At 48.1% G+C, this 24399-nt stretch overlaps 1 protein-coding gene across 1 annotated transcript in view; it reads left to right on the top strand.

Annotated features, from left to right (window-relative positions):
* The first annotated feature begins 466 nt into the window (after nucleotides 1-466).
* INTS4 (integrator complex subunit 4) overlaps nucleotides 467-24399 on the top strand; it is a 48051-nt gene continuing 24118 nt past the window's right edge. Inside the window, exons 1-12 of the mRNA XM_054391125.1 lie at nucleotides 467-520; nucleotides 1229-1420; nucleotides 1702-1819; nucleotides 3548-3654; nucleotides 4152-4337; nucleotides 6422-6472; nucleotides 7375-7463; nucleotides 7732-7852; nucleotides 9076-9147; nucleotides 12386-12560; nucleotides 19491-19696; nucleotides 23568-23710. Of these exons, the coding sequence (XP_054247100.1) occupies nucleotides 467-520; nucleotides 1229-1420; nucleotides 1702-1819; nucleotides 3548-3654; nucleotides 4152-4337; nucleotides 6422-6472; nucleotides 7375-7463; nucleotides 7732-7852; nucleotides 9076-9147; nucleotides 12386-12560; nucleotides 19491-19696; nucleotides 23568-23710 (1514 nt within the window). The remainder of the gene's footprint in view (nucleotides 521-1228; nucleotides 1421-1701; nucleotides 1820-3547; nucleotides 3655-4151; nucleotides 4338-6421; nucleotides 6473-7374; nucleotides 7464-7731; nucleotides 7853-9075; nucleotides 9148-12385; nucleotides 12561-19490; nucleotides 19697-23567; nucleotides 23711-24399) is intronic.

Raw genomic sequence — 24399 nt, 5'->3', positions numbered from 1 at the left:
TCCTTGTGATCCCTTCCAACCCCGACTGATTCTATGATTCTATGATTCCGGGTCAGGTTGTTTGGGTCTCTGGGCAACCTGCTCTAGTCGCAGATGTCCCTGCTGACTGTAGGAGAGTTGCCCTAGAAGAGCTTGAAAGGTCCCTTCCAACTCACACCATTCTGTTTTGTGTTTTGGTCTTTATACGGTCTAACACCCAATACTAACGACACAGGTGAGCATTTTGGAGGAACACCGCACGGGGCTGTCAGGGTCCCGGGGCGGGACGGCTCAGGCCGCAGCTGCACTGTCAGATCCGCGTTCCCGTGGCCACGGGAGCCTGCCGCCCCAGAGCCCTGCCGCCTGCCCACCAAGCCCGGCCTCCAGCCGGAAAGGGCGGAGACGACGTCTACTGCTCCTCTGGGGCCACTCCGCAGTTCCCCTTCCGGGCTGCGACTACGGTGGCCGTGGAGGGCCAGGCGGCGTCATGGCGGCGCACCTGAAGAAGCGGGTGTACGAGGAGTTCACCAAAGTGGTCCAGGTAAATCACCGCCGCCGGGTTGGCTTAGGCCGAGCGGGTCGAAGGGAACAGCTCAGAGCTCTGCCGTGGGGCGGGTGGCCTCGGCGGGTGAAGCGGAGCTGTGGGGAAAAGCCGCCGGCCTAGCCCGAGGCCTAGCCCGGGGGAGCTGCCCACCGCCGAGTACGGGGCGTAGGGTCCGGGTGATCGGGCCTGGGGCGGCCCCTGAGTATCTGAGCAGCAGCAGGAGGGCTTGGCCGCGGTTTTAGAAGGCCGCAACTACCTGGTGGCAAGTGGGCTGCTGCAAGATGTGTGTGTGTGAAGAGTTCGCCCCTCGGGTTGGGCAGGGAGCGAAGGATGCAACTTCCCCCAGACGTGGCTGGAGTGACGCAGGGAGTTTCTCGGCAGCTGCGGGGTGCTGGGTGTAGGAGAAATTGTGTTTTCCCTGGTGTGGTTGTCTGGGGCTTCAGGGGGCAGGATTTGCCCCGCATTAAGTTGCAGAGGGTAGAGGTAGTGTTTTCGGAGGATAGAGGCTACCTGGGCAGGATGGGAGCTGTCTCAGAATGCTGGGAATTTATTTCCTCTGAAAATAACATGTGGAGGTGCCAGTGAGTTCTTGGGGGGGGGGGGGCAGGAGGTGCCTCATGTTTGATTCTGAGACTGTTCATGGTGGAAAGAAGTGAGTCTGCATTTGCTCTGTGTTTCTGAACCATTTCTCTCTGCCTGCAGCAGCAGCATGAGGACCTGTCTTCTAAGAAGCTGCGGCTGACCAAACCCAGCAAGTCAGCAGCACTCCATGTTGACCTGTGCAAAGCCACCTCACCTGCAGATGCCTTGCAGTACCTGCTCCAGTTTGCCAGGAAGCCCGTGGAAGTGGAGAGTGTGGAAGGAGTTGTCAGGATCCTGCTGGAACATTATTACAAGGTACTGAACCTGGGAGCCAAGCATGCTTCCAAGAATCATCTTTCTATTCTTGCACAAAAGAGATTGTGTGTTGGGGCTGGGTGTGGAATAGGTAGTCACAGGCTCCAGTGATGCTGACTCAGCTGACAGCTGCCTGGGCTATTGGATGCCCTGTGTGAGGAGAGTAGCCTGACAGTAAAATTCAGACCCTAGTGCTGGGTTATATGTAGTGCTGCCAGTGTGGGGTGTTTTATGCCCTTCAAATTGGAAAATAAATGGTGCTGTCTGTGGTTTCTTTGAAGGAGAATGATGCCTCTGTAAGACTGAAGATTGCTTCCTTGCTGGGCTTGTTGTCAAAGACTGCAGGATTTTCCCCAGACTGCATCATGGATGATGCCATTAACACACTCCAAAATGAGAGTAAGTCTCACTTCTCAGGTGGTGCTTGAGATCAAGGCAGAATCTGGCTGTCAAGCATTTAAGACAGTGGCAAAGCCCTTGCATCTGAAGGGTATAGTGGGGAATTGTTGCTCAGAGTATTTATTTTCTGCTTTTGTGTATGGTGACAGACAACCCCAACTCCCTCAACCTATCCTCACAGCAGATGAGTTCCAGCCCTCTGATTGTTGTAGCCTCCTCTGGACCTGTTCCAAGAGGTCCATGTCTTTTCTGTGCTGAGGACTCCAGAATTGGACCCAGCACAGCAGGCAGGGTCTCACCAGAATGGAGTAGGGGGGCAGAATCACCTTCCTTGACCTGCTATCTACACTGCTTTGAATGAAGCCCCAGGATGTGGTTGGGCTTCTGGGCTCCAAGTGGCACATTCCTGGCTCATGTCCAGCTTTTCATCCATACAGACCCACTTCTCAAGCTTGTCCAGCTCCCTCTGGGTGTCAGTTTGTCCCTCAGGTGTGTCAGCTGCACCAGTCAGCTTGGTGTTCTCCATACATTTACTGAGTGTGCACTGGATCATAGAATCATGGAATCAGTCAGGGTTGGAAGGGACCCCAAGGATCATCCAGTTCCAACCCCCCTGCCATGGCCAGGGACACCTCACACTACAGCAGGCTGGCCAGAGCCTCATCCAGCCTGGCCTTGAACACCTCCAGGAATGGAGCCTCAACCACCTCCCTGGACAACCCATTCCAGGCTCTCACCACTCTCATGAGGAAGAACTTCTTCCTCACGTCCAGCCTGAATCTCCCCACTTCCAGCTTTATTCCATTCCCCCCAGTCTTATCACTACCTGATAGCCTAAAAAGTCCTTCCCCAGCTTTCTTGTAGGCCCCCTTCAGATACTGGAAGGCCACAAGAAGGTCACCTTGGAGCCTTCTTTACTCCAGACTGAGCAGCCCCAACTCTTTCAGTCTTTCCTCATAGGAGAGGTGTTCCAGCCCTCTGCTCATCTTCGTGGCCCTTCTCTGCACACCTTCCAGCATGTCCATAGCCCTCTGTCCCACTGTCAATGTAACTGATGAAGGTGTTAAGTAGTATTTGTGCTTGAGGGCCACCCATTGCTATTGGTTTCCCCTTGGGCACTGAGCTGTTGATTAAGTCATTGGGCATGATTGTCAGGCTAATTCTTTATCTGTCTAAGAATTCATCCATCAAACCCATATCTCTTTAAGCTGGAGGTAAGAATGTTGTGTGGTCCAAGTGATGAGTAGACTAAACATGAGTGAGGCTCACAGTATCACAGTTTATTAGAGGTTGGAAAGGACCTCAAGAGATCATCAGGTCCAACTTGCCTGCCAGAGCAGGATCACTTAGGGAGTCTGCACAGGAATGCATCCAGGTGGGTTTGGAAAGTCTCCAGAGAAGGAGGCTCACAGCATTCCAGGCTGTACCAACAGAAGTATAGCCAGCAGGTGAAGGGAGGGGATTATTCCCTTTTTACTCAGCACTGGTTAGACCACACCTGGAATCCTGCATCCAGTTGAGGCTTCCCAGTGCCAGATAAGTGCTGGCAAGGTGGAGTGAGTTCAGTAGAAAGCCACCAAGATGGTCAGAGGCTGAAGTATGTGATGTACAAGGTGAATCTGAGGGAGCTGGGCTTGTTCTGGCCTTGGGAAGGTTTCAGAGCCTGTGATTCTGTAGGTGGTGAGCTGAGTGTGTAGCTATGTGGACTTTCACTGGTTTGTTTTGCAGAGTCTCACCAGGTCCTCGCTCAGCTGCTGGACACCCTGTTGGTGATTGGCTCAAAACTCACAGACAATCCAGCTGTCAGGATGCGACTGGTGGACGTGGCCTGCAAGGTAAGGTGACCTCCCCAGGGCAGGAAACTTTTGTCAGTGCCACAGAACTAAATATGCAGTCAGGGTTTAAATTATCTTAGTTTTCCTTAACGAGCTGTTGCAAGGATAGGATCTCAGGCAGTGCTAGGACTGGGGGGAATGGAATAAAGCTGGAAGTGGGGAGATTCAGAGTGGAGGTGAGGAAGAAGTTCTTCCCCATGAGAGTGGTGAGAGCCTGGAATGGGTTGTCCGGGGAGGTGGTTGAGGCTCCATCCCTGGAGGTGTTTGCAGCCAGGCTGGATGAGGCTGTGGCCAGCCTGATGTAGTGTGAGGTGTCCCTGGCCATGGCAGGGGGGTTGGAACTGGCTGATCCTTGTGGTCCCTTCCAACCCTGACTGATTCTATGATTCTAAGGTTAGCACTTTTAACCTGCTAGTAAACCTTACTCTGATCAGCTTGTTTCAAAGAGGTGAAAGCAATGAGAATCCAACTTGAATTTGTTCTTTTGTTTTCCACAGCATCTGACAGATTCTTCCCATGGTGTAAGAAATAAGTGTCTTCAGTTAATTGGTTGCCTTGGACCAGTGGAAAAAGGTGTTGCAAAAGATGTTGAAAGCCAGGCTGCCAAGGATGTCCAGAAGATCATAGGAGATCATTTTAATGACCAGGACCCTCGTGTTAGGACTGCAGCTATAAAAGCCATGGTAGGTGGTGCTAACTGTTTGGGGTTACATCAGGAAGCTGGTAGGGGTCTGCAAACTGATCCACAGAGGTTTGGGTTAGAGATGATGTATTTAATTTAGTAATTGTCCTTTTAGAACATCAAATTTACCTGGAGAAATAAGGTAGATCTTGAAATATGAGAGCAATGTGAGATCTCAAAGGGCATTTTAGTGATTCATAATAATTTCTTTCATCTGTGGCTGAAGAAGCTTTTCAATTTGACTATTTTGAGTATTCAGCTCGACTGTTTTGAGTGTCATTTAATGAGAAATCTGTGTTTTTTCAATCCAGCATTGGTTACCACAAATACAATAAGCTGCTGATACTCCAACACACAGTAGGAAGCTGCTTATGAGAGGAAATCTGTCCTGTGACCTGAAACCTGGCCAGCTCTGGAGCCCCCAATACAAGAAGGATGTGGAACTGTTAGAGCAGGCCACACAATCATCAGAGGGCTGGAACACTTCTGCTGTAAAGACAAGCTGAGACAGTTGGGTTTGTTCACCCTGGAGAAGAGAAGGCTCCAGAGAGACCTTACAGCAGCCTTCCAGTATTTGAAGGGGGGTTACAGGACAGCTGGAGGGGGAGTTTTTAAAAAGGTGTGATAGGTGTGTAGTGATAGGATGAGAGGTGGTGGTTTTAATTAGAGAAGAGCAGATTTAGATGGGATGTTAGGAACAAGTTCTGCACCATGAGGGTGGTGGAACACTTGAAAAGGTTGCCCAGGGGGGTAGTTGAGGCTCCATCCCTGGAGATAGTCAAGGTGAGGCTAGACAAGGCATGTAGTGACAGGATGAGCTTTGAGCTGGAAGAAACCAGATTTAGATTAGCCATTAGGAAGAAATTCTTCACCGTGGGAGTGGTGAGGCACTGGAACAGGTTAACAAGAGAAGCTGTGGAGGCTCCAGCCCTGGGAGTGTTGAAAGCCAAGCTGGCCAGGGCTTTGAGTAGCTTGGTCTAGTAGAAGGATTCCTTTCTCTGTGTTAATTGTGGCTGAGTATGGCAAACACCAGAGAGTTGTTTGAAAGTTGGGAGAATGGGCAGACAATGTATATATGTGAACTGTATTTTTCCAATCAATCACTGTATGAATGGCCCTGAAGTTAAAAAAAAATACACATATATGCTGAAGTCAAGATTATTACTTAAAATACTTGTGGCTGTTAACAAAGCCAAATGCTGGATCCTGCACACGGGTCAAACAGGCAATGGGGCAGAGTGGCTGGAAAGCTGACTGGCAGAAAAGGGCCTGAGGGTGCTGGCTGACAGACAGCAGAACATGAGCCAGCAGTGTCTTCAGGTAGCCAAGAAGGCCAACAGCATCCTGGCCTGTATCAGGACTAGTATGGCTAGCAGGAGTAGGGAACTGATTGTGCCCCTGTACTCAGCACTGTCGAGGGCACACCTTGAATACTGGGTTCAGTTTTGGACCTTTCACTACAGGAAAGACATTGAGATGCTGGAGTGTGCCCAAAAAAGAGCAACAAAGCTGGTGAAGGGTCTAGAGAATAGGTCTGGTGAGGAGCAGCTGAGGGAACTGGGGCTGTTTTAATCTGGAGAAAAAGAGGCTGAGGGGAGACCTCATTGCTCTCTACAACTCCCTGAAAGGAGGTTGGAGTGAGGTGGGGGTTGGTTTCTTCTTAGTATCAGGTAAGAGAACAAGAGGAAATGGCCTCAAATTGTGGCAGGGGAGCTTTAGGGTGGATATTGGGAAACATTTCTGTACTGCAAGAGTGGCCAGGCATCACACCAGGCTGCCTGGGGAGGTGGTGGAGTCACTGTCCCTGGAGGTATTGAAGAAAACATGTGGACGTGGCACCTGGGGACATGGTTTAATGGCCATGGTGGTCTTAGGTTGATGGTTGGATTCAGTGGTCTTAGAGGTCTTTTCCCACCAAAACATTTTGGTGATAATTAAGTATTTTCATTATAGCAGCACTTAAGAAATGCAAGAAACTAAATTTACTGAATGCAGAAAAAACAGTGGTTAAAAACTTCTTCTGTGTCACTTCAACCTTTACTTATAATTCCTTCTGGTTTGTGTTGTTTGTCTTTTTTTTTGTAGCTGCAACTTCATGAAAGAGGATTAAAATTACAGCAGGCTATTTACAGTCAGGTAAAACCTTACCTTAATTTGTATTTGTTTTGCACTCTTTTGCAGGTCTTGCCTTTTTAGACTCTATGACAGGCTCTGTGAGAGGAGGAGGGCACTGAAGAGAAGGGGGAGTGCTTTGCATTTAAGTTGCCTGCATTACTTGTTGCCCTCTGGCAGTGGAAATAAATCTGTTCTGCATCCACTGTGCTTCAACACACTAAAGCAAATGCTGTGATGTAAATTGATTATTGGGGGAGATAACAGGACAAGGGTTGATGGTTTTTAACCAAAAGAGGAGAGATTCAGACTAGACAGAAGAAAGAATTTTTTCTCAGTGAGACACTGGCCCAGGTTGCTTAGGGAGGTGGTAGATACTCCATCCCTGGAAGCATTCCAGGCCGGGTTGGATGGGGCTCTGAGTTTTGGTTTGGGATATCCTTGCTGAATGCAGGAGGGTTGGACTAAATGACTTTTAAGGAGCCTTTCCAACCCAACCCAACCCATTCTATGATAATCATGGGAAGGGCAAGGCATCCCAGAATTATTGCTGTCATCCGGCACTCTCAAAGCCTTAAACCCTTGTTCATTGGTGAGTGCACATGAAACCTGTTTATATGTAAGTGAGGTTGTGCAGCTGAAAGCCTGTATCAAATCAGCTCTACTGGAGATTCATGTTTCTGGGCTTCCTGCATAGTACAGACAATTCTGGAGTTGCACAGCATCTGCCTGATTTGAGTTTCTGAGGACTAGTCTACTGGATCAGACTTGGAAATGCTGGGGAGTAGAAGGGAAGGCTGAATTCACCCTAGTTTTTAATCTGTCCTAGCTGGCTTATGGTCAGGGTCCTAAATGTGCTGTGGGATGTGAATGAGAGCTCAGGTAGAGATGTTTCACCTCTACTGGGGCTGTGAATCTTCTTTCAGGCCTGCAAGCTGCTGGCAGATGATTATGAGCAAGTGCGCAGTGCTGCAGTTCAGCTGATTTGGGTCCTCAGTCAGCTCTACCCTGAAAGGTATGTGCTGCATGCAGAGTGACTCAAAGTACTGGCAGAGCAATCATCCTAATCCTGAGAGCTTTGTGCTAGAAGGCCTCATGAATAGCTGTTGAAAAACCCATGAGGACAAATTGCTGATCTGTGATGAGAATGCACCCATCTGGGCCAAGTTTTGGCTCCTGCTGTTTGTTGCAAATCCAAGGGAATTGAGGATTGTTGTTCCTCTGCTTGATGCCATCTAGCATGGCATAAGATCAGCAAACTGATTTGTGTTTCTCTACCCTAGCATTGTCCCAATTCCTTCTTCTAATGAAGAAATTCGCTTGGTTGATGACGCGTTTGGAAAAATTTGTCACATGGTCAGTGATGGTTCCTGGGTTGTTAGAGTACAAGCTGCCAAGTTACTGGTAAGTTAGTCTCTGTTTCAGAGTAGCTCATCCTGTGTTACTTTACTTTCCACATGGGGAGGAGTAACACCAGGCACCAGTACAGACTATGGGTTGTCCTGCTGGAAAGTAGCTCCATGGAGAAAGACGTTGGGGTCCCAGTGGACAGCAAGTTCTGCATGGGACAACAATGTGCCCTGGTGGCCAAGAGGGCCAATGGCATCCCAGGGTGGATTAAGAAGAGTGTGTCCAGCAGTCTAGTCTTCTCCCCCTCTACTCTGACCTCGTGAGACCACACTTGGAATCCTGTGTCCAGTTTTGGGTTCCCCAGTTCAAGAGAGACAGAGGCCTGCTGGAGAGAGTCCAACAGACAGCTACATGGGTGACTGGGGGAATTGAACATCTCTCCTATGAAGAGAGACTGAGAGCCCTGGGGCTGTTCAGTCTGGAGAGGAGAAGGCTGAGAGGGAATCTGATCACTGTCTATAAATATCTGAGGGCTGGGTGTCAAGTGGAGGGGGCCAAACCCTTTTTGGTGGTGCCCTACTGTGTGGTAGTAGACAAGGAACAATGGATACAAACTTGAACATAGAAGATTTCACCTCAACATGAGGAGAAACTTCTTTACAGTAAGGGTGACAGAGCACTGGAACAGGCTACCCAGAGAGGTTGTGGAGCCTCCTCTGGAGACTTCCAAAACCCACCTGGATACATTCCTGTGTGGCCTGCTCTAGGTGATCCTGCATTGACAGGGGAGTTGCACTCTATGATATCTGGAGGTCCTTTCCCACCCCTAGCATTCTGTGATATATCTGAAAATATGTGGGAGGGTGTTTAAAAACTGTATAAGTAAATTTCTACCAGAATTCTGAGAAAGAAATGAGAGAGGTTGAGGAAACCCAGAAGTTTCTCAGCTGTGCTCTGCAGTGATTCTTTCCTTGAGAGGAGAGGGTTGAGTATCCAAGAAAAAAAACCAAGTACTTGCCCTAATTCCCTCCTCCTGGCTTCTCCAACATGGGACATGTAAACTAACTGAACTCTACAATGCCCATATTAACTTTGGTTGGGAAAGAAAATGTTCTGACTGTCTTAAATAAACTTCTTCAGACTTTTAGGTAATGGTGGTGTCAGTCATTGTATGGAATGAGTGGATAAGATTGGATGTTTTGTCAGGAATTTCTATAGTATAGTTTAGAATATTCCTGTGTCTTCCTTTTCATACTTTTTCTTTTTTTTTTCTTTAGGGTTCTATGCAACAAGTCAGCTCCCATTTCTTAGAGCAGACCCTTGACAAGAAGCTCATGTCAGATCTGAGGGTATGTAAAACTTTGGGTTTGGTTTTACTCTCCGTGGTGTGCTAAAATCACAAAACACAGCCATGTCATTGCCTTGGGGCTGCTGAGAGTTAAATTGATGATGGCAAAGGTTTTCTTCTAGATTAAAGTCAGTGAATCAATTGCTGAACATGTAGTAAACACCTTGAGGCTATCCAGGTTTCACAGAGCAGAGGTAAAGCTTTGTGTTCTTCTGGCAGCCTTTTGGCTGAAAGCTTGCTTTGTTCTGTATGGAAAGATTGCATCCTAGTTTTGAAACAAACTTAGGAAAAACCCTTCAGGACCTAAGGTGGCCAAGAAAGCCAATGGCATCCTGGCTGGGATTAGAAATGCTGTGTCCAGCAAGAGCAAGGAGGTGATTGTCCCCTTGGACTCAGCTCTGGTGAGGCCTCACCTCAAGTATTGTGTGCAGTTTTGGACACCTCAATACAAGAGAGATGTGGAGGTGCTGGAGTGAGTGCAGAGGAGGGCAATGAGGCCTGGAGAATAAATCTTATGAAGAGCAACTGAAGGAGCTGGGGCTGGTTAGCTTGAAAAAGAGGGGGCTGAGTGGACATTGCTGTCTACAGTGACCTGAAAGGATGTTGTGGAGAGGTTGGTGCTGGTCTCTTCTCACAGGTTATTAGTGATAGAACAAGAGGGAATGGCCTCAAGCTGCCACTGGGTGGGTTTAGATTGGACATTAGGAAACATTTTTTCCCAGCAAGAGTGGTCAGGCACTGGAATGGGCTGCCCAGGGAGGTGGTTGAGTCACCAACCCTGGCTGTGTTTAAAGGTTGTTTGGATATGGTGCTTGGGGATATAGTTTATGGGTGAGCCTCCTAGAGTAGGGTTATTGGTTGAACTTGGTGATCATGAGGGTCTTTTCCAGCCTGAATGTTTCTGTGTGACCCAACCAGTAGATTTAGACATTTCAAGAGATACCTAACTAAGGCTGGGATTTCTGAACCCTACAAGCAAAACTGCTCAGTAAAACTCCTTCCTTGACCAATTTGCTTGAGGTCTTTCCTTCAGTCTTTCTGTCTACAGAAGAATGGTGAGGCTAGAGCTGCTGGTTTTGGTGTGCTGCTTTACAAAGGCTGTTAAAGAGGGAGCTGCACAGGTTTCTTCACATTGTGGAGAGAAAGGAGGTGGAGCTGCAAGCATGCTTGGTGAATGTTGTATTTTACACATTGCTGAACACTGTGTAGTACTGGTAGCCATTAAAGGATTTAATTGCAGTTTAACAAGTTGAATTGGAAAGTGATAGCATCTGGGTTTGCAGATCAGTTATTGGGTACTTAACGAGATGGGCCTTTGCTCTGACCCAGTTTGGCTGATCTTGTAATAGATGTCTAAAAGTATGTTAACTGAGACAGAAGACTAGTGAAGAGGTGATTTGGTACAGTCAGCATGGGTTCACCAAGGGCAAATCCTGCCTGACAAACCTGGTGGCCTTCTATGACCAGATGACAACATTAACAGATGAGGGGAGAGCAACTGATGTCATTTACCTGGACCTGAGCAAAGCCTTCCACACTGTCCCACACCACATCCTGGTCTCCAAACTGGTGACACATGGGTTTGATGGGTGGACCATGAGATGGATAAAGAACTGGCTTGAGGGCTGCACCCAAAGAGTGGCTGTCAATGGCTCCATGTCCCAGTGGAGGCCAGGGACAAGTGGAGTCCCTCAGGGCTCAGTCCTGGGACCAGGCTTGTTTAACATCTGTGTTGGTGCCATGGACAGTGGCACTGAGTGCACCCTCAGCAAGTTTGCTGATGACACCAAGCTGTGTGGTGCAGCAGACAGGCTGGAGGGAAGGGATCCATCCAGAGGGACCTGGACAGGCTGGAGAGGTGGGCACAAGCCAACCTCAGGAGGTTCAACAGGACCAAGGGCAGGGTCCTGCAGCTGGGTGGAGGCAATCCCAAGCACAAATGCAGGCTGGGCAGGGACTGGCTGGAAAGCATCCCTGAGGAGAGGGACTTGGGGGTGCTGGTGGATGAGAAGCTCAACAGGAGCTGTGAATGTGCACTTGCAGCCCAGAAAGCCAAGCAGAGCCTGGGCTGCAGCAAGAGAAGTGTGGCCAGCAGGGCAAGGGAGGTGATTCTCCCCCTCTGCTCAGCTCTGCTGAGACCCCACCTGGAGTACTGCATCCAGTTCTGGAGCCTCTATTCCAAGAGGGATATGGACATGCTGGAAGGTGTCCAGAGAAGGGCCATGGAGGTGATCAGAGGGCTGGAGCACCTCTCCTTTGAGGAGAGACTGAAAGAGTTGGGGCTGTTCAGTCTGGAGAAGAGAAGGCTCTGAGGTGACCTTCTTGTGGCCTTCCAGTATCTGAAGGGGGCTCCAAGAAAGCTGGGGAGGGACTTTTTAGGATCTCAGGTAGTGATAGGACTGGGGGGAATGGAATAAAGCTGGAAGTGGGGAGATTCAGGCTGGAAGTGAGGAAGAAGTTCTTCCCCATGAGAGTGGTGAGAGCCTGGAATGGGTTGTCCAGGGAGGTGGTTGAGGCCCCATCCCTGGAGGTGTTTGCAGCCAGGCTGGATAAGGCTCTGGCCAGCCTGATGTAGTGTGAGGTGTCCCTGACCATGGCAGGGGGGTTGGAACTGGCTGATCCTTGTGGTCCCTTCCAACCCTGACTGATTCTATTAATTATTATCCTTTCCCAGCATCAGTGGGGTTGTTCACCCTGGAGGAAAGAAGGCTCTGGGGAGACCTTTAGTGGCTTTCCAGTACCTGAGGAGGACCTACAAGAAAGCTGGGGAGGGACTTTTTACAAGGGCTTGTAGTGAGAAGATGAAAGGGAGTGGACTGAAGCTTGAGTAGAGTAGATTTACACTGGAGAATAGAAAGAAATTCTTTCCAGTGAGGGTGGTGAGACACTGGAACAGGTTGCCCAGGGAGGTCAGGGATGCTCCCTCCCTGAAGGTGTTCAAGTCCAGGTTGGATGAGGCCTTCAGCAACCTGGTCTAGTGGAGGGTGTCCCTGCCCATAGCAGGAAGGCTGAACTAGGTGATCTTTAAGGTCCCTTCCAACCCAACCCATGAATCAAAAGTACAAAGAGTTGCTGGCAATTGTGGAAGAGAAGATACTGTTTGCTTTTCTTAGCATTGACACATGTCAATGTCTGGGCCTCTGGCTACACCTCTTTTCAGTCCAATAAAGCCATTTCCTCTTTTGTTTGGTCACCTTTAAAGTTTGCCATGGTTGTAACTGAACACCTTCTTTGGACAGAGGAAGCGCACTGCACATGAACGAGCCAAGGAACTCTACAGCTCTGGGGAGTTTTCCAGTGGCAGAAAGTGGGGAGATGATGCTCCCAAAGAAGAAGTTGATACAGGAGCTGTAAACTTGATTGAATCAGGAGCTTGTGGGGCCTTTGTTCATGGCCTGGAAGATGAGATGTATGGTAAGTGTTAACTTATTACAGAGTGATTAAAGGAGGGGGGTGGGGGGTGTGCTGGCTAGCAAAGTTTGGGGTTTGGTCAAAAATAGATCACTTGGCTATTGTTTTTTCAACAAATCTTGCACTTCAGGGTGGTGTGGTTTGTTCCATTGTGAACTCTGATATGGCTGTTATTTCAAAGATCATGGAATCATGGAATCATTTAGATTGGAGAGGACCTTTAAAGTCATTGAGTCCAACTGTTAACACTGCCAAGTCTACCACTAAACCATGTTCCTCAGCACCACATCTACAAATCTTTCAAGTCCCTCCAGGGATAGTGACTCTACCACTTGTCTGGGCATGTTGTTCCAGGACTTGACAGCCCTTTCAGTGAAGGGTTTTTTTTTACAACTTTAAATTTGAGCTGTTTCCTCTTGTCCTATTGCTTGTTACTTGGAACAAAAAAACAACACCCACCTTGCTACAACCTCCTTTAAGGTAGTTGTAGAGCAATAAGGTCTCCCCTGAGCCTCCTTTTCTCCAGCCCCAGCTGCTTCTCAGAAGACTTGTGCTCTACATGCTTCACCACCACTTTTGCCCTTCTCTGGACATGCTGCACCACCACAATGTCTCTGTAGTGAGGAGCACAAAACTGAACCCAGTACTCAGGGTGCAGCCTTACCAGTGCTTGGTACAGCATTGCACAAAATTTTGGATAGAAATGTTCTGTTGAGTAGCAAAATCCGAACAGCTTCCTATAAACATTAAAGCTTTGGTAGAATATCTGGTAAGAAGTGGTTGTTTATGCTGTGCAGAAAGCCTCTGGGATTATTTTTTTTGTTGACTTCAATTGAACTGTTGCCACGTGCCTCTAAATGGCAGCATCAGTTGGTGCTGTTTGAAATGGAGGTTTTCTCTGCAGGAAGGAAAATCAAAATTTATAGAACTTGTTGTGTAAAAGATGGCACTACAAGGAACCTGTGTCCATTCGTTCTGTAAACAGCAGCTTCCAGCCTAACAGAGGTTAGAAATAGTGGAGACAAAGCCACATATTTTTCCCAAGCTTTCAGAATAAACAACAAACTAATAGTCTTCTAATTGCCAACCCTGTTTAAGGTGTAGCCAATTTATACCTATTCATTTTTAGCTACGGGTGGGTTTCAGATCAAATAGCTGTTGCTCTTCTCTGCCTTCCCTGATGTATTAATAGAGAGATTTCACTTTGCAAGGGGCTGAACAGGCCTCTTAGTCTCTGTTGTTGTGAAAGAATCAAAATCATTTTGGTGTGATCAAGATCAAGTCCAACCATTCTCTAACTCTGCCAAGTCTGGTGCTAAACCATGTCCCTCAGCACCATGTCTCTGCATCCCTTAAACACCTCCATGGATGGGGATTCAGCTACCTCCCTGGGGAGCCTGTTCCAGTGTTTGAGAACCCTTTCAGTGAAGAAGTTTTCTTTTAACATCCAATCTAAATCTTCCCTGGCATAACCTGAGGCCATTTCCTCTTGTCCTAACACTTGTTACTAGGGAGGAGAGACCAGCCCCCACCTGGCATCAGCCTCCTTGCAGGTAGTTGTAGAGGTCTCCCCTCAGCCTCCTTTTCTCCAGTTCCCTCAGCTGCTTCTCACAAGACCTGCTCTCCAGACCCTTCACCAGCTTTGTTGCCCTTCTCTGGACATATTCCAGCACCTCAATATCTTTCTTGTAGTGAGAGGACCAAAACTGACCCCAGTACTCAAGGTGTGGCTTCACCACTGCTGAGTACAGGGGGCCAGTCACTTCCCTGGTCCTGCTGGTCACTCTGTTCCCAATAAAGACCAGGATACTGCTGGCCTTCTTGGCCAAAAGCTTTCCTCTTGGCCAGCTAGAATGCATTGCTCATGAAAACAGATGACTGGATCTCTCTGGTTTTAGTTTTAGTTTAGAGGTCTTGCTTACATCTTTAGGAATGTTACTGAGAATTCTGTTTCTTTAGTGTAAATGTTCTAAGGTCACATTTACCTGTTTCACAGTGCCATTGTTTAGGTCTCTTGAGCTCTTGCTATGAGGCTGTTGTTTCTTTCCAGCGGATTGTGTCTGATCTGCCTTTTTAAAGAGGATGAATTATGAGTGTCAAACTGGAAGACAGACATCCTTTAGCTCCTAGGTTTGGCCATAGCCTTGACCATGCTGGCAGCCTCAGGAAAGTGTGTGTGCTACCCTTCCGAGCTCAGCTTCCCTGTGGGTAAGGTGAGGACTTTTAAGCCTGTTGAGAGGAGTTGGTGTTTGCAGAGAGCTGTGAAAATGCCAAGCTCTGAATATGGTTCCTGACTTTGCTTTTAATGTTACTAGAAGGACGAGGCTAAATTAGAAACCACCATAACAAAAAATAGCTCTGTAGATGGTGTTGTAAATTTGGGTTATTGCTCCATGACACCTGCAAATAAAAGCACATTTTCCTGTGGCTAAATTCTCCCTGAAGCTTGAAATCGCTGCCTCAGTCCATTGACCTGTGAAATGTGTTCTCCAGTGTCTTGTGCTGTAGGTCTTATCATCATAGAATCATAGAATGGTCTGGGTTGAAAGAGACCTGTGAAGGTCATCCAGTCCAACCCCCTCTGCAGTCAGCAGGGGCATCATCAACTAGATCAGGCTGCCCAGAGCCTTGTCAAGCCTAACCTTGAATATCTCCAGTGATGAGGCTTCAACTGCACCCCCAAGGAACCTCTTCCAGTGTTCCACCACCTTCATGGTGCAGAACTTGTTCCTAACATCCAGTCTAAATCTACTCTTCTCTAATTTCAAACTGTTGCCCCTTGTCCTGTCACTGCAGACCTTTGTAAACAGTCCCTTTGCAGCCTTCTTGTAGGCCCTCTTCATGTACTGGAAGGTCATTATTAGGTTTCCCTGGAGCCTTCTCTTCTCCAGGCTGAACACCCCCAGCTCCCTCAGCCTGTCCTCGTAGCAGAGGTGCTCCAACCCCCTGATAATTTTCATGGCCCTCCTCTGGACCTGCTCCATCAGATCCATGTCCTTCCTGTCTCAAGGGCTCCAGACCTGGATCACAGAATTAACCAGGTTGGAAAAGATCTTTGATATCATCAAGTCCAACCTATCACCCACCACCATCTACTCAACCGAACCCTGACACTCAGTGCCTCATTCAGGCTTTTTTTAAACACTTCCAGGGAGGGTGACTCCACCACCTCCCTGGGCAGCCCATCCCAATGGCCAATCTCTCTTTCTGGGAAGAATTTCTTCCTAACATCCAGCCTCAGCCTCCCCTGGCGCAGCTTGAAACTGTCTCCCCTTGTTCTGTCAGTGGTTTCCTGGGAGAAGAGACCAAAATGCAGGTGGACGTGATGCTGTAGGGAAGTGTTGATGAAGTGGAGTGATGTGGAGCATACACAGATCTTCAAGCTGAAAGAGGATAGATTTATACTGCATATTAGGAAGAAATTCTTTACAGTGAGGGTGATGAGACACTGGAACAGGTTGCCCAGGGAGGTTGTGGATGCCCCCTCCCTGGAGGTGTTCAAGGCCTGGTTGGGTGAGACCTTCAGCAACATGGTCTAGTGGAGGGTACCTCTGCCCATGGCAGGGAGGTTGGAACTAGATGATTTTTAAGGTTCCTTCCAACCCATTCTATGATCTTTGAATAAAGCAGAACTTTCCTTCCACTGCAACATTTTCAAACACTGCTGAGCTCTCTTCTTCCTTCCTTGCATCTCTGCTTCATTTCTTGAATTCCATGTTGTAACTTAAACCTGAATTAGTGTGTCAGCTTCTCAAAGCAATATTGGCCAAATGCTTTTCTTCTCCAGGACCTTGGTCTTAATGACCATGGAGACTCGTGCTTGTGGCAAAAGCTTCATGACTGAATAAGCAGAGGTCTTGCTGCCTTTGCATTTTTCTCCTTAATCAGAATCATCAGGAATCCAATCTGTTCTTTAAGGACAATAGGCCTAAAAGCTACACTTGAGTTTTAAGTAAATATTTTCAAGATGAGCTAATTTGAATGGAAATTTAAAACTATGTTTAAAACAATGTTTGCAAGACATCAGATCAATTCTTGTTTTTATGATCTCAGCACACAAAAGTTATGGAAGCTGGTGAGGATGCCTGCAGGGATGTAACAGTGTGAGAAGAATCATCTCCACTTAAGCTTGTTATATTTGGGTATTCTTCAAATTCCTGTGATGTTTTACAGTGTAAATATAGTCTTGACACTTTGATGCCTTTTTTGGTCTAAATTCTGAGTCATTTAAATAATTGGATGGCACCTTTTCCCTTTCTGTGAGGAATCTGAGGTCAGGAAGCAGAGGAATTTCATTCTGTTTACTGCCAAAGTGGGGCAGTAAACACTGCTGGGGCTTTTCAGCAATTCACAAAGTGCTACGTAGGAAGTTAAAAATGCAGCGAATGCTCCAAGCAATTAAAATGTCAGGAAGAATAAAACAAGCAGAGTTTAATTATCTAAATTAGCTTGCTTAAGGTACCAGGGTTAATGCTGCACTTGCAAAGCTATGAAACATATTTATAGCTGGGTAAGAGATCTATGGCTCCATGTCCCAGTGGAGGCCAGTGACGAGCGGAGTCCCTCAGGGCTCAGTCCTGGGACCAGGCTTGTTCAACATCTTTGTGGGTGCCATGGACAGTGGCACTGAGTGCACCCTCAGCAAGTTTGCTGATGACACCAAGCTGTGTGGTGCAGCAGACAGGCTGGAGGGAAGGGATCCATCCAGAGGGACCTGGACAGGCTGGAGAGGTGGGCACAAGCCACCCTCAGGAGGTTCAACAAGACCAAGTGCAGGGTCCTGCAGCTGGGTGGAGGCAATCCCAAGCACAAATGCAGGCTGGGCAGGGACTGGCTGGAGAGCAGCCCTAAGGAGAGGGACTTGGGGGTGCTGGGGGATGAGAAGCTCAACAGGAACTGTCAATGTGCACTTGCAGCCCAGAAAGCCAACCAGAGCCTGGGCTGCATCAGAAGTGTGGCCAGCAGGGCAAGGGAGGTGATTCTCCCCCTCTGCTCAGCTCTGCTGAGACCCCACCTGGAGTACTGCATCCAGTTCTGGAGCCTCTATTCCAAGAGGGATATGGACATGCTGGAAGGTGTCCAGAGAAAGGCCACCAGGATGAGCAGAGGGCTGGAGCACCTCTCCTATGAGGACAGACTGAGAGAGTTGGGGCTGTTCAGTCTGGAGAGGAGAAGGCTCTGAGGTGACCTTCTTGTGACTTTCCAGTATCTGAAGGGGGCTACAAGAAAGCTGGAGAGGGACTTTTTAGGCTATCAGGTAGTGACAGGACTGGGGGGAATGGAATAAAGCTGGAAGTGGGGAGATTCAGAGTGGATGTGAGGAAGAAGTTCTTCCCCATGAGAGTGGTGAGAGCCTGGAATGGATTTCCCACGCAGGTGGCTGAGGCTCCATCCCTGGAGGTGTTTAAGGTGAGGCTGGATGAGGCTGTGGCCAGCCTGATGTAGTGTGAGGTGTCCCTGGCCATGGCAGGGAGGTTGGAACTGGCTGATCCTTGTGGTCCCTTCCAACCCTGACTGATTCTATGATCTGCTTTTCGCCTGCAGGCCCCTCTTGCAGATGCTTATGACAGCAGCACACGCTGCGCTTGAGTGAGGCTTTTGATTCAAGTGCTTGCCTGTGAAAAGATTCCAAATGCCACAGGTCCTTGCTTCATCTCAATCATCACTGAAGGGTGGTTGTAGTCAGGTGGGGGTTGGTCTCTTCTCCCAGGCAACCAGCAACAGAACGAGTGGACACAGTCTCAAGCTGTGCAAGGGGAGGTTTAGACTCGGTGTTAGAATCATAGAATCAGTCAGGGTTGGAAGGGACCACAAGGATCATCCAGTTCCAACCCCCCTGCCATGGTCAGGGACACCTCACACTACATCAGGCTGGCCAGAGCCTCATCCAGCCTGGCTGCAAACACCTCCAGGGATGGGGCCTCAACCACCTCCCTGCACAACCCATTCCAGGCTCTCACCACTCTCATGAGGAAGAACTTCCTCACATCCAGTCTGAATCTCCCCACTTCCAGCTTTATTCCATTCCCCCCAGTCCTGTCACTACCTGATAGCCTAAAAAGTCCCTCCCCAGCTTTCTTGTAGTCCCCTTCAGATACTGGAAGGCCACAAGAAGGTCACCTTGGAGCCTTCTCCTCTCCAGACTGAACAGCCCCAACTCTCTCAGTCTGTCCTCATAGGAGAGGTGCTCCAGCTCGCTGATGACCCCCATGGCCCTTCTCTGGACTCCTTCCAGCATCTCCATATCCCTCTTGTAATAGGGGCTCCAGAAGCATGTTAGGAAGAAGTTCTTCACAGAGCGATTGCCCAGTGGAATGGGCTGCCCAGGGAGGTGGTGGAGTCACTGTCCCTGGAAATGCTTAAAAGAAAAAAGACTGGATGAGGCACCATGGTTTAGTTGATTAGATGGTGTTGGGTGATAGTTGGACTTGATGATCTCAAAGGTCTTTTCCAACCTGGTTGATTCTGTGATCGGTGTTTCCTTAGCATCTCCTGTCCTAGTCCAGTCCATGAATAGAGTACCTGATAGTCCATGAAAGGGTACCTGAGGGGGCCTGTGTGAAAGCCAGGAAGGGACTTTTTACAGGGGCTTGCTGTGATAGGATGAGGGGTATGGATTGAAGTTGGAAGAGAGTGGATTTAGACTGCAGATTAGGAAGAAATTCTTTCTAGTGAGGGTGGTGAGACACTGGAAAAGGTTGCCCAGGGAGATTGTGGATGCTCCTTCCCTGGAGGTGCTCAAGTCTAGGTTGGAGAAGGTCTTGAGCGACTTGGTCTAGTAGAAGGTGTCCCTGCCCATGGCAAGGTGGGGGCTGAAACTAGCTGATCTGTAAGGAGCCTTCCCATTCTGTGATGAATAAGAGGCCTGGCTGTTGGGTGTTAATGTCCTTTTAAGCAGCACTTACAATGAATTCCCTCTTTCTCCTTTGGCAGAGGTTCGGATCGCAGCAGTTGAAGCCCTCTGCATGCTGGCTCAGTCCTCACCCTCCTTTGCAGAGAAATGCCTGGATTTTTTGGTTGACATGTTCAATGATGAGATTGAGGAGGTGAGGCTGCAGTCAATACACACCATGAGAAAGATCTCCCATAATATCACACTGCGGGAAGACCAGCTGGATACTGTGTTGGCTGTCTTGGAGGTAAGAAGTCCCTCAGGGAGAAAAGCTTTCACTCCTGCTTCCTTTGAGATGTCTTACTGACATAATGCTGATCAGCCTCTGCCTCTGAGCTGAAGCTGTCCACCTCTTCCATTTGTTTTTTAGTTGGGTTTTTCCCTCTACTTCACATTCCCAAAGGCTCCTAAGGTCCAGTAGCTTGTAATTTCTAGGACAACAGAATATTCCTTAAGCAGAATCATAAAATGGTTTTGGGTTGGAAGGCTTTCTTTAAAGGTCATCTAATCCAACCACCCTACAGTCAGCAGGGATATCTTCAACTAGAGCACGTTTCTCAGAGCCCTGTCCAACCTATTCTGGAATATTTCCAGGGATGAGGCTTCTGCCACCTCTCCAGGCAACTTGTGTCAGTGTTTCACCACCCTCATTGGAAAACATTTCCTCCTTATAGACAGGCTGGAGAGTTGGGCAGGGAGAAACTGAATTAAATTCAACAAGAGCAAGTGTAGAGTTTTGCACCTGGGAAAGAACAACCCCATGGACCAGTATGGCTTGGAGACTGACCTGTTGGAGAGCAGTGAAGAGGAAAAGGACCTGGGGGTCCTAGTAGATGGAAGGTTGACCATGAGCCAGCAATGTGCTCTTGTGGCCAAAAAGGCCAATGCCATCCTGGGGTGGATTAGAAGGGGAGTGGTTAGTAGATCAAGAGAGGTTCTCCTCCCCCTCTGTTCTGTCCTGGTGAGGCTGCATCTGGAATATTGTGTCAAGTTCTCAGTTTCCTTTGGTTTTTTTGCCACCTGGAGCTGGGATATGGGCCTGAGATCTTTCTTCTGGCTGTTCAGAGGGTTTGCTAGCGTGCTCTGCTGTGTACATGTGCCCTTTCCCAAGCAGTCAGTGCTCAGCCAGGATTCAGGGGACATGAGCCAGCTGCTGTTCCTGGTTGATGGGTTTAATCTTCTAAGGGGAAGAAGTTACATCTATATGAACAGTGCTGTCCCATACTGCTTCCCCTCAGACCTGATTCATTTGAGGTGTAGTTTGTTTGATTCTGCTGCACATGGAAGGCAAGTTTCTGCTTCTTTTGGGAAGTCTCCCAGCCTGGGGCAGTGCTGCAAATCAGCTGCTTCTGTCTTTTCACCTGCTGCTTGCTTGACCTAGGGCACCAGGGGCTTCTTTCAGTTGTGCCTCAAGAGGAAGCAAACCAACTAACCTAATTTAGCAGTCTGTAACAAGTGCTGTGGAATGTGGTCTGAGATTGCAAATGTAGCAGTGAGGATTTTGTTGTTCAAGTTGGGGACTTGTACATCAAGGTATAAAACCCTCCTAGCCAGACTTAAAGCTTCTGTGGTGACTTACCATGCATGATAAAGCATACATGTATTTTGGTTTATATTACCATAATTAATAGCTGAAGTGTGAGAGTTATTAACATTTTCCAGGACTGAAATAAAGGATTTGGAAAAAGAGCACTAACTTTGATGTCTAAATTTGTTCTGAGAGTCTAAATAGAATCATGCAATTGTTTAGCCTGGAGAAGACCTTTAATACTGAGTCAGAGAATGATAGGGGTTGGAAGGGATCTCTGGAGATCATCCAGTCCAACCCCACTGCCAGAGCAGGTTCACCTAGGTCTGTTTGCACAGGATGGTGTCCAGGCAGGTTTTTAATGATTCCAGAGGTGGAGGCTCCACTTATCTGGGCAGCCTGTGCTCTACCATCTCTCCTATGAGGATGGGCTGAGGGAGCTGGGGTTGTAAACTACAGCACAGGAGGTTCCACCTCAACGTGAGGAGGAACTTCTTCACTGGGAGGGTCACAGAGCACTGGAACAGGCTGCCCAGAGAGGTAATGGAGCCTCCTCCTCTGCAGGCTTTCAAGACCCATCTGGGTGCATTCCTGTGTGACCTGGAATAGATTCTCTGGCCCTGCTCTAGCACGGGGTTGGACTTGATGATCTCTGGAGGTCCCTTCCAACCCCTAACATCCTTTGATCCTGTGTTCAGCCTGGAGAAGAGAAGGCTCCAGAGAGACCTATTTGCCACCTTCTAGTACCTGAAGGGGGCTACAAGAAGGCCAGAGAGCCTACAAAGGCCTGCAGTGATAGGTCAAGGGGCAATAGTTTTAAATTAGAGAAGAGCAGGTTTAGATTGGATGTTAGGAACAAGTTCTGCACCGTGAAGTGGTGGAACACTGGGAGAGGTTGCTCAGGGATGCAGTTGAGGCCCCATCCCTGGAGATATTCAAGGTCAGGCTTGACAAGGCTCGGAGCAACCTGGTCTAGTGGAAGATGTCCCTGCTCACTTCAGATTCAGGTTGGACTAAATGACCTTTGGAGGTAGGTCCCTTCCAATCTAAATCATTCTATCATTCTAACTTAAAGAAGTTCTTCCACATGTTAGATGGAACCTCCTATATTCAAGTTTGTGCCTGTTGCCTCTTGTCCTGTCCAGCCATGTGGAACAGTTTGGGACAGGGCAACTTCTGTTTTCACCTCACTGCTTTGACTTTATTTGAATAACTCTACCAGCTCCTGCTTGCTTTTCTGACCAGGCTTTGGCTTGTGCTTTCCCTGGTGGAGTTGATCTCAGTTTCTGCTGAGCTGGGCTCCTCTCTTGTGCTTCACTTGATTCTGCACTGCCCTTCTAGTGGTCTCTGCAACTCACCTGGAGAATTTTGATGTTCATGATCATTTCATTCCAGTCTTTGGAGTATGTCTTCTTTTGGTCATAATCCACCTTCCACCACCCAAATAAGGAAGGGCAGGGCAGCCCTGCTGTGCTTTCCTTCCTTGATCATTTGTGTGTGTTGGCTGTCATTTCTGAGCCTTTACAAGAGGCCTGTGCTTTCTTCCTTTGTGAAAGACAATGATGAACAAGCTGTTGATACTTAGCAAATTATAATTAAAAAAAAAAAAAAAAATAAAGATCCACTATTTGAAATGTTTCCAGTTCTTGTATCCTGTCAAATTCTCACTTTCTGTTCAGCAGTGCCACACAAATGCTGATAGCCAGGAAGTCTTAACACGCAGATAAGGAATGGCAAGGTGGGTTTTGGCAGAAGGAATGTAATTAATGAAGCTGGACTTCAGCCACAGCACTTCTAAAAATACTGCTTGCAGATTGCACAACATCAGCCTGGCCTGGAGAAAAAAAAAAATGGCTGCAAAGTGACTTTAGAAGTGGTACATCCAGGGATTCCCTACAATCATCACAGAGTTCCTGACTGAACTTGTGTGGTTTCTTTTCTTTATTGTCCATCTATAAACCTCTAGTTAGGTCAAGGTCATTTATCCTGTAGCTGATCACTGTTAATCTAGTCTGTCCAGCCATTGACACATCCTCAACACTTACTCAGACCCTCTGGAGGCAGGTGACAAGGTTAAAGGCCTGTGGAATTGAACTTCAGCTGTCAAATGATAAAAAGCTTCTCCAAAGACAATAAAACAGACTCCTGGTGATTGTTTTCCCAGAATCACAGATGGTTTGGGTTGGAAGGGACCTTTAAAGGTCATCTAGTCCAACCCCCCTGCAGTGAGCAAATGAGCACTCAGCAGTGAGTTGAGTTACCCAGCACCTTCCTTTCCTGTAACTGCCTCTGCCTAAGGGTACAATATCACCCAAACCAAATAATGATTCTTGCTCTGCTTGAGAAGGTCAGCAGTGAAACAGTTCCCCTTCATTCCAGTAAATGAAGTGGGTGGGTGGAGGAGACCAGCAGGAGACCCTGAAGCAGTTGCCTGTCTGTCACTTCATCTGTGCTTAGCAATGATGAGCAGCAATGTGCCCTGCTTTTCAGGTGCCTCCAGTCCTAGTTCAGCCAAGGAACAGGAAGTGTGTGTGCAGGCACATCTTCACTCTCAGCACTCAAAGGTGTCTGGGTTGGGTTTGTTTTTCAGGATTCTTCAAGGGACATTCGGGAAGCGCTTCATGAACTGTTGTGTTGCACCAATGTCTCAACTAAAGAAGGCATCCATCTTGCACTGGTGGAGCTGCTGAAAAACCTAACCAAGTATCCCACAGACAGAGAATCCATATGGAAGTGAGTGTCTTCAATGTCCTTGTGTGGCTACTTATGTTCTTACTCTTTTTGGTAATTGAAGCATTAGGCTAATACTGAGCTGGCTAAGGAGGTAGGAGGTGTACAGATGCACAGTCCTGGTGCTCTATAAATATTTAGAGTAGTGGCTACACTAAGCATTGTAGATAACCATGAGTGATGTGGAAATTCTGTGTTCTTCTTCCTTGCCAATATTGGGAATGCAGAACTGATGACAGGACGAGAGGGAATGGATTGAAGCTTGAGGAGGGCAAATTTAAGACTGGATGTTAGGAAGAAATTCTTTGCAGGGTGAGAAACTGGAAGAAGTTGCCCAGGGAGGTTGTGGATGCCTCCTCCCTGGATGTGTTCAAGGCCAGGTTGGATGAGGCCTTGAGCAACCTGGCCTAGAGGAAGGTGTCCCTGCCCATGGCAGGAGGGTTTCAATCACAGAATCATTGAATGGCTTAGGTTGGAATGGACCTCAGAGATCATTTACTCCAACTTTCCCACCATGGGCAGGGGACCTCCCTGCTGTGGGCAGGGACACCTCTCAACTAGACTTCACTGCACAAGGCCTCATCCAGCCTTGAACACTCCCAGGCAGGAGGCATCTACACCTCCTTGGGCAACCTATTCCAGAGTCACACCATCCTTGTACTGAAGAACTTCTTCCTAAGATCCAGTCTAAA

This window comes from Indicator indicator, chromosome 1, assembly GCF_027791375.1.
Source record: "Indicator indicator isolate 239-I01 chromosome 1, UM_Iind_1.1, whole genome shotgun sequence".
NCBI classification, from domain to species: Eukaryota; Metazoa; Chordata; class Aves; order Piciformes; family Indicatoridae; genus Indicator; species Indicator indicator.
This window is presented reverse-complemented; position numbering and strand designations above follow the sequence as displayed.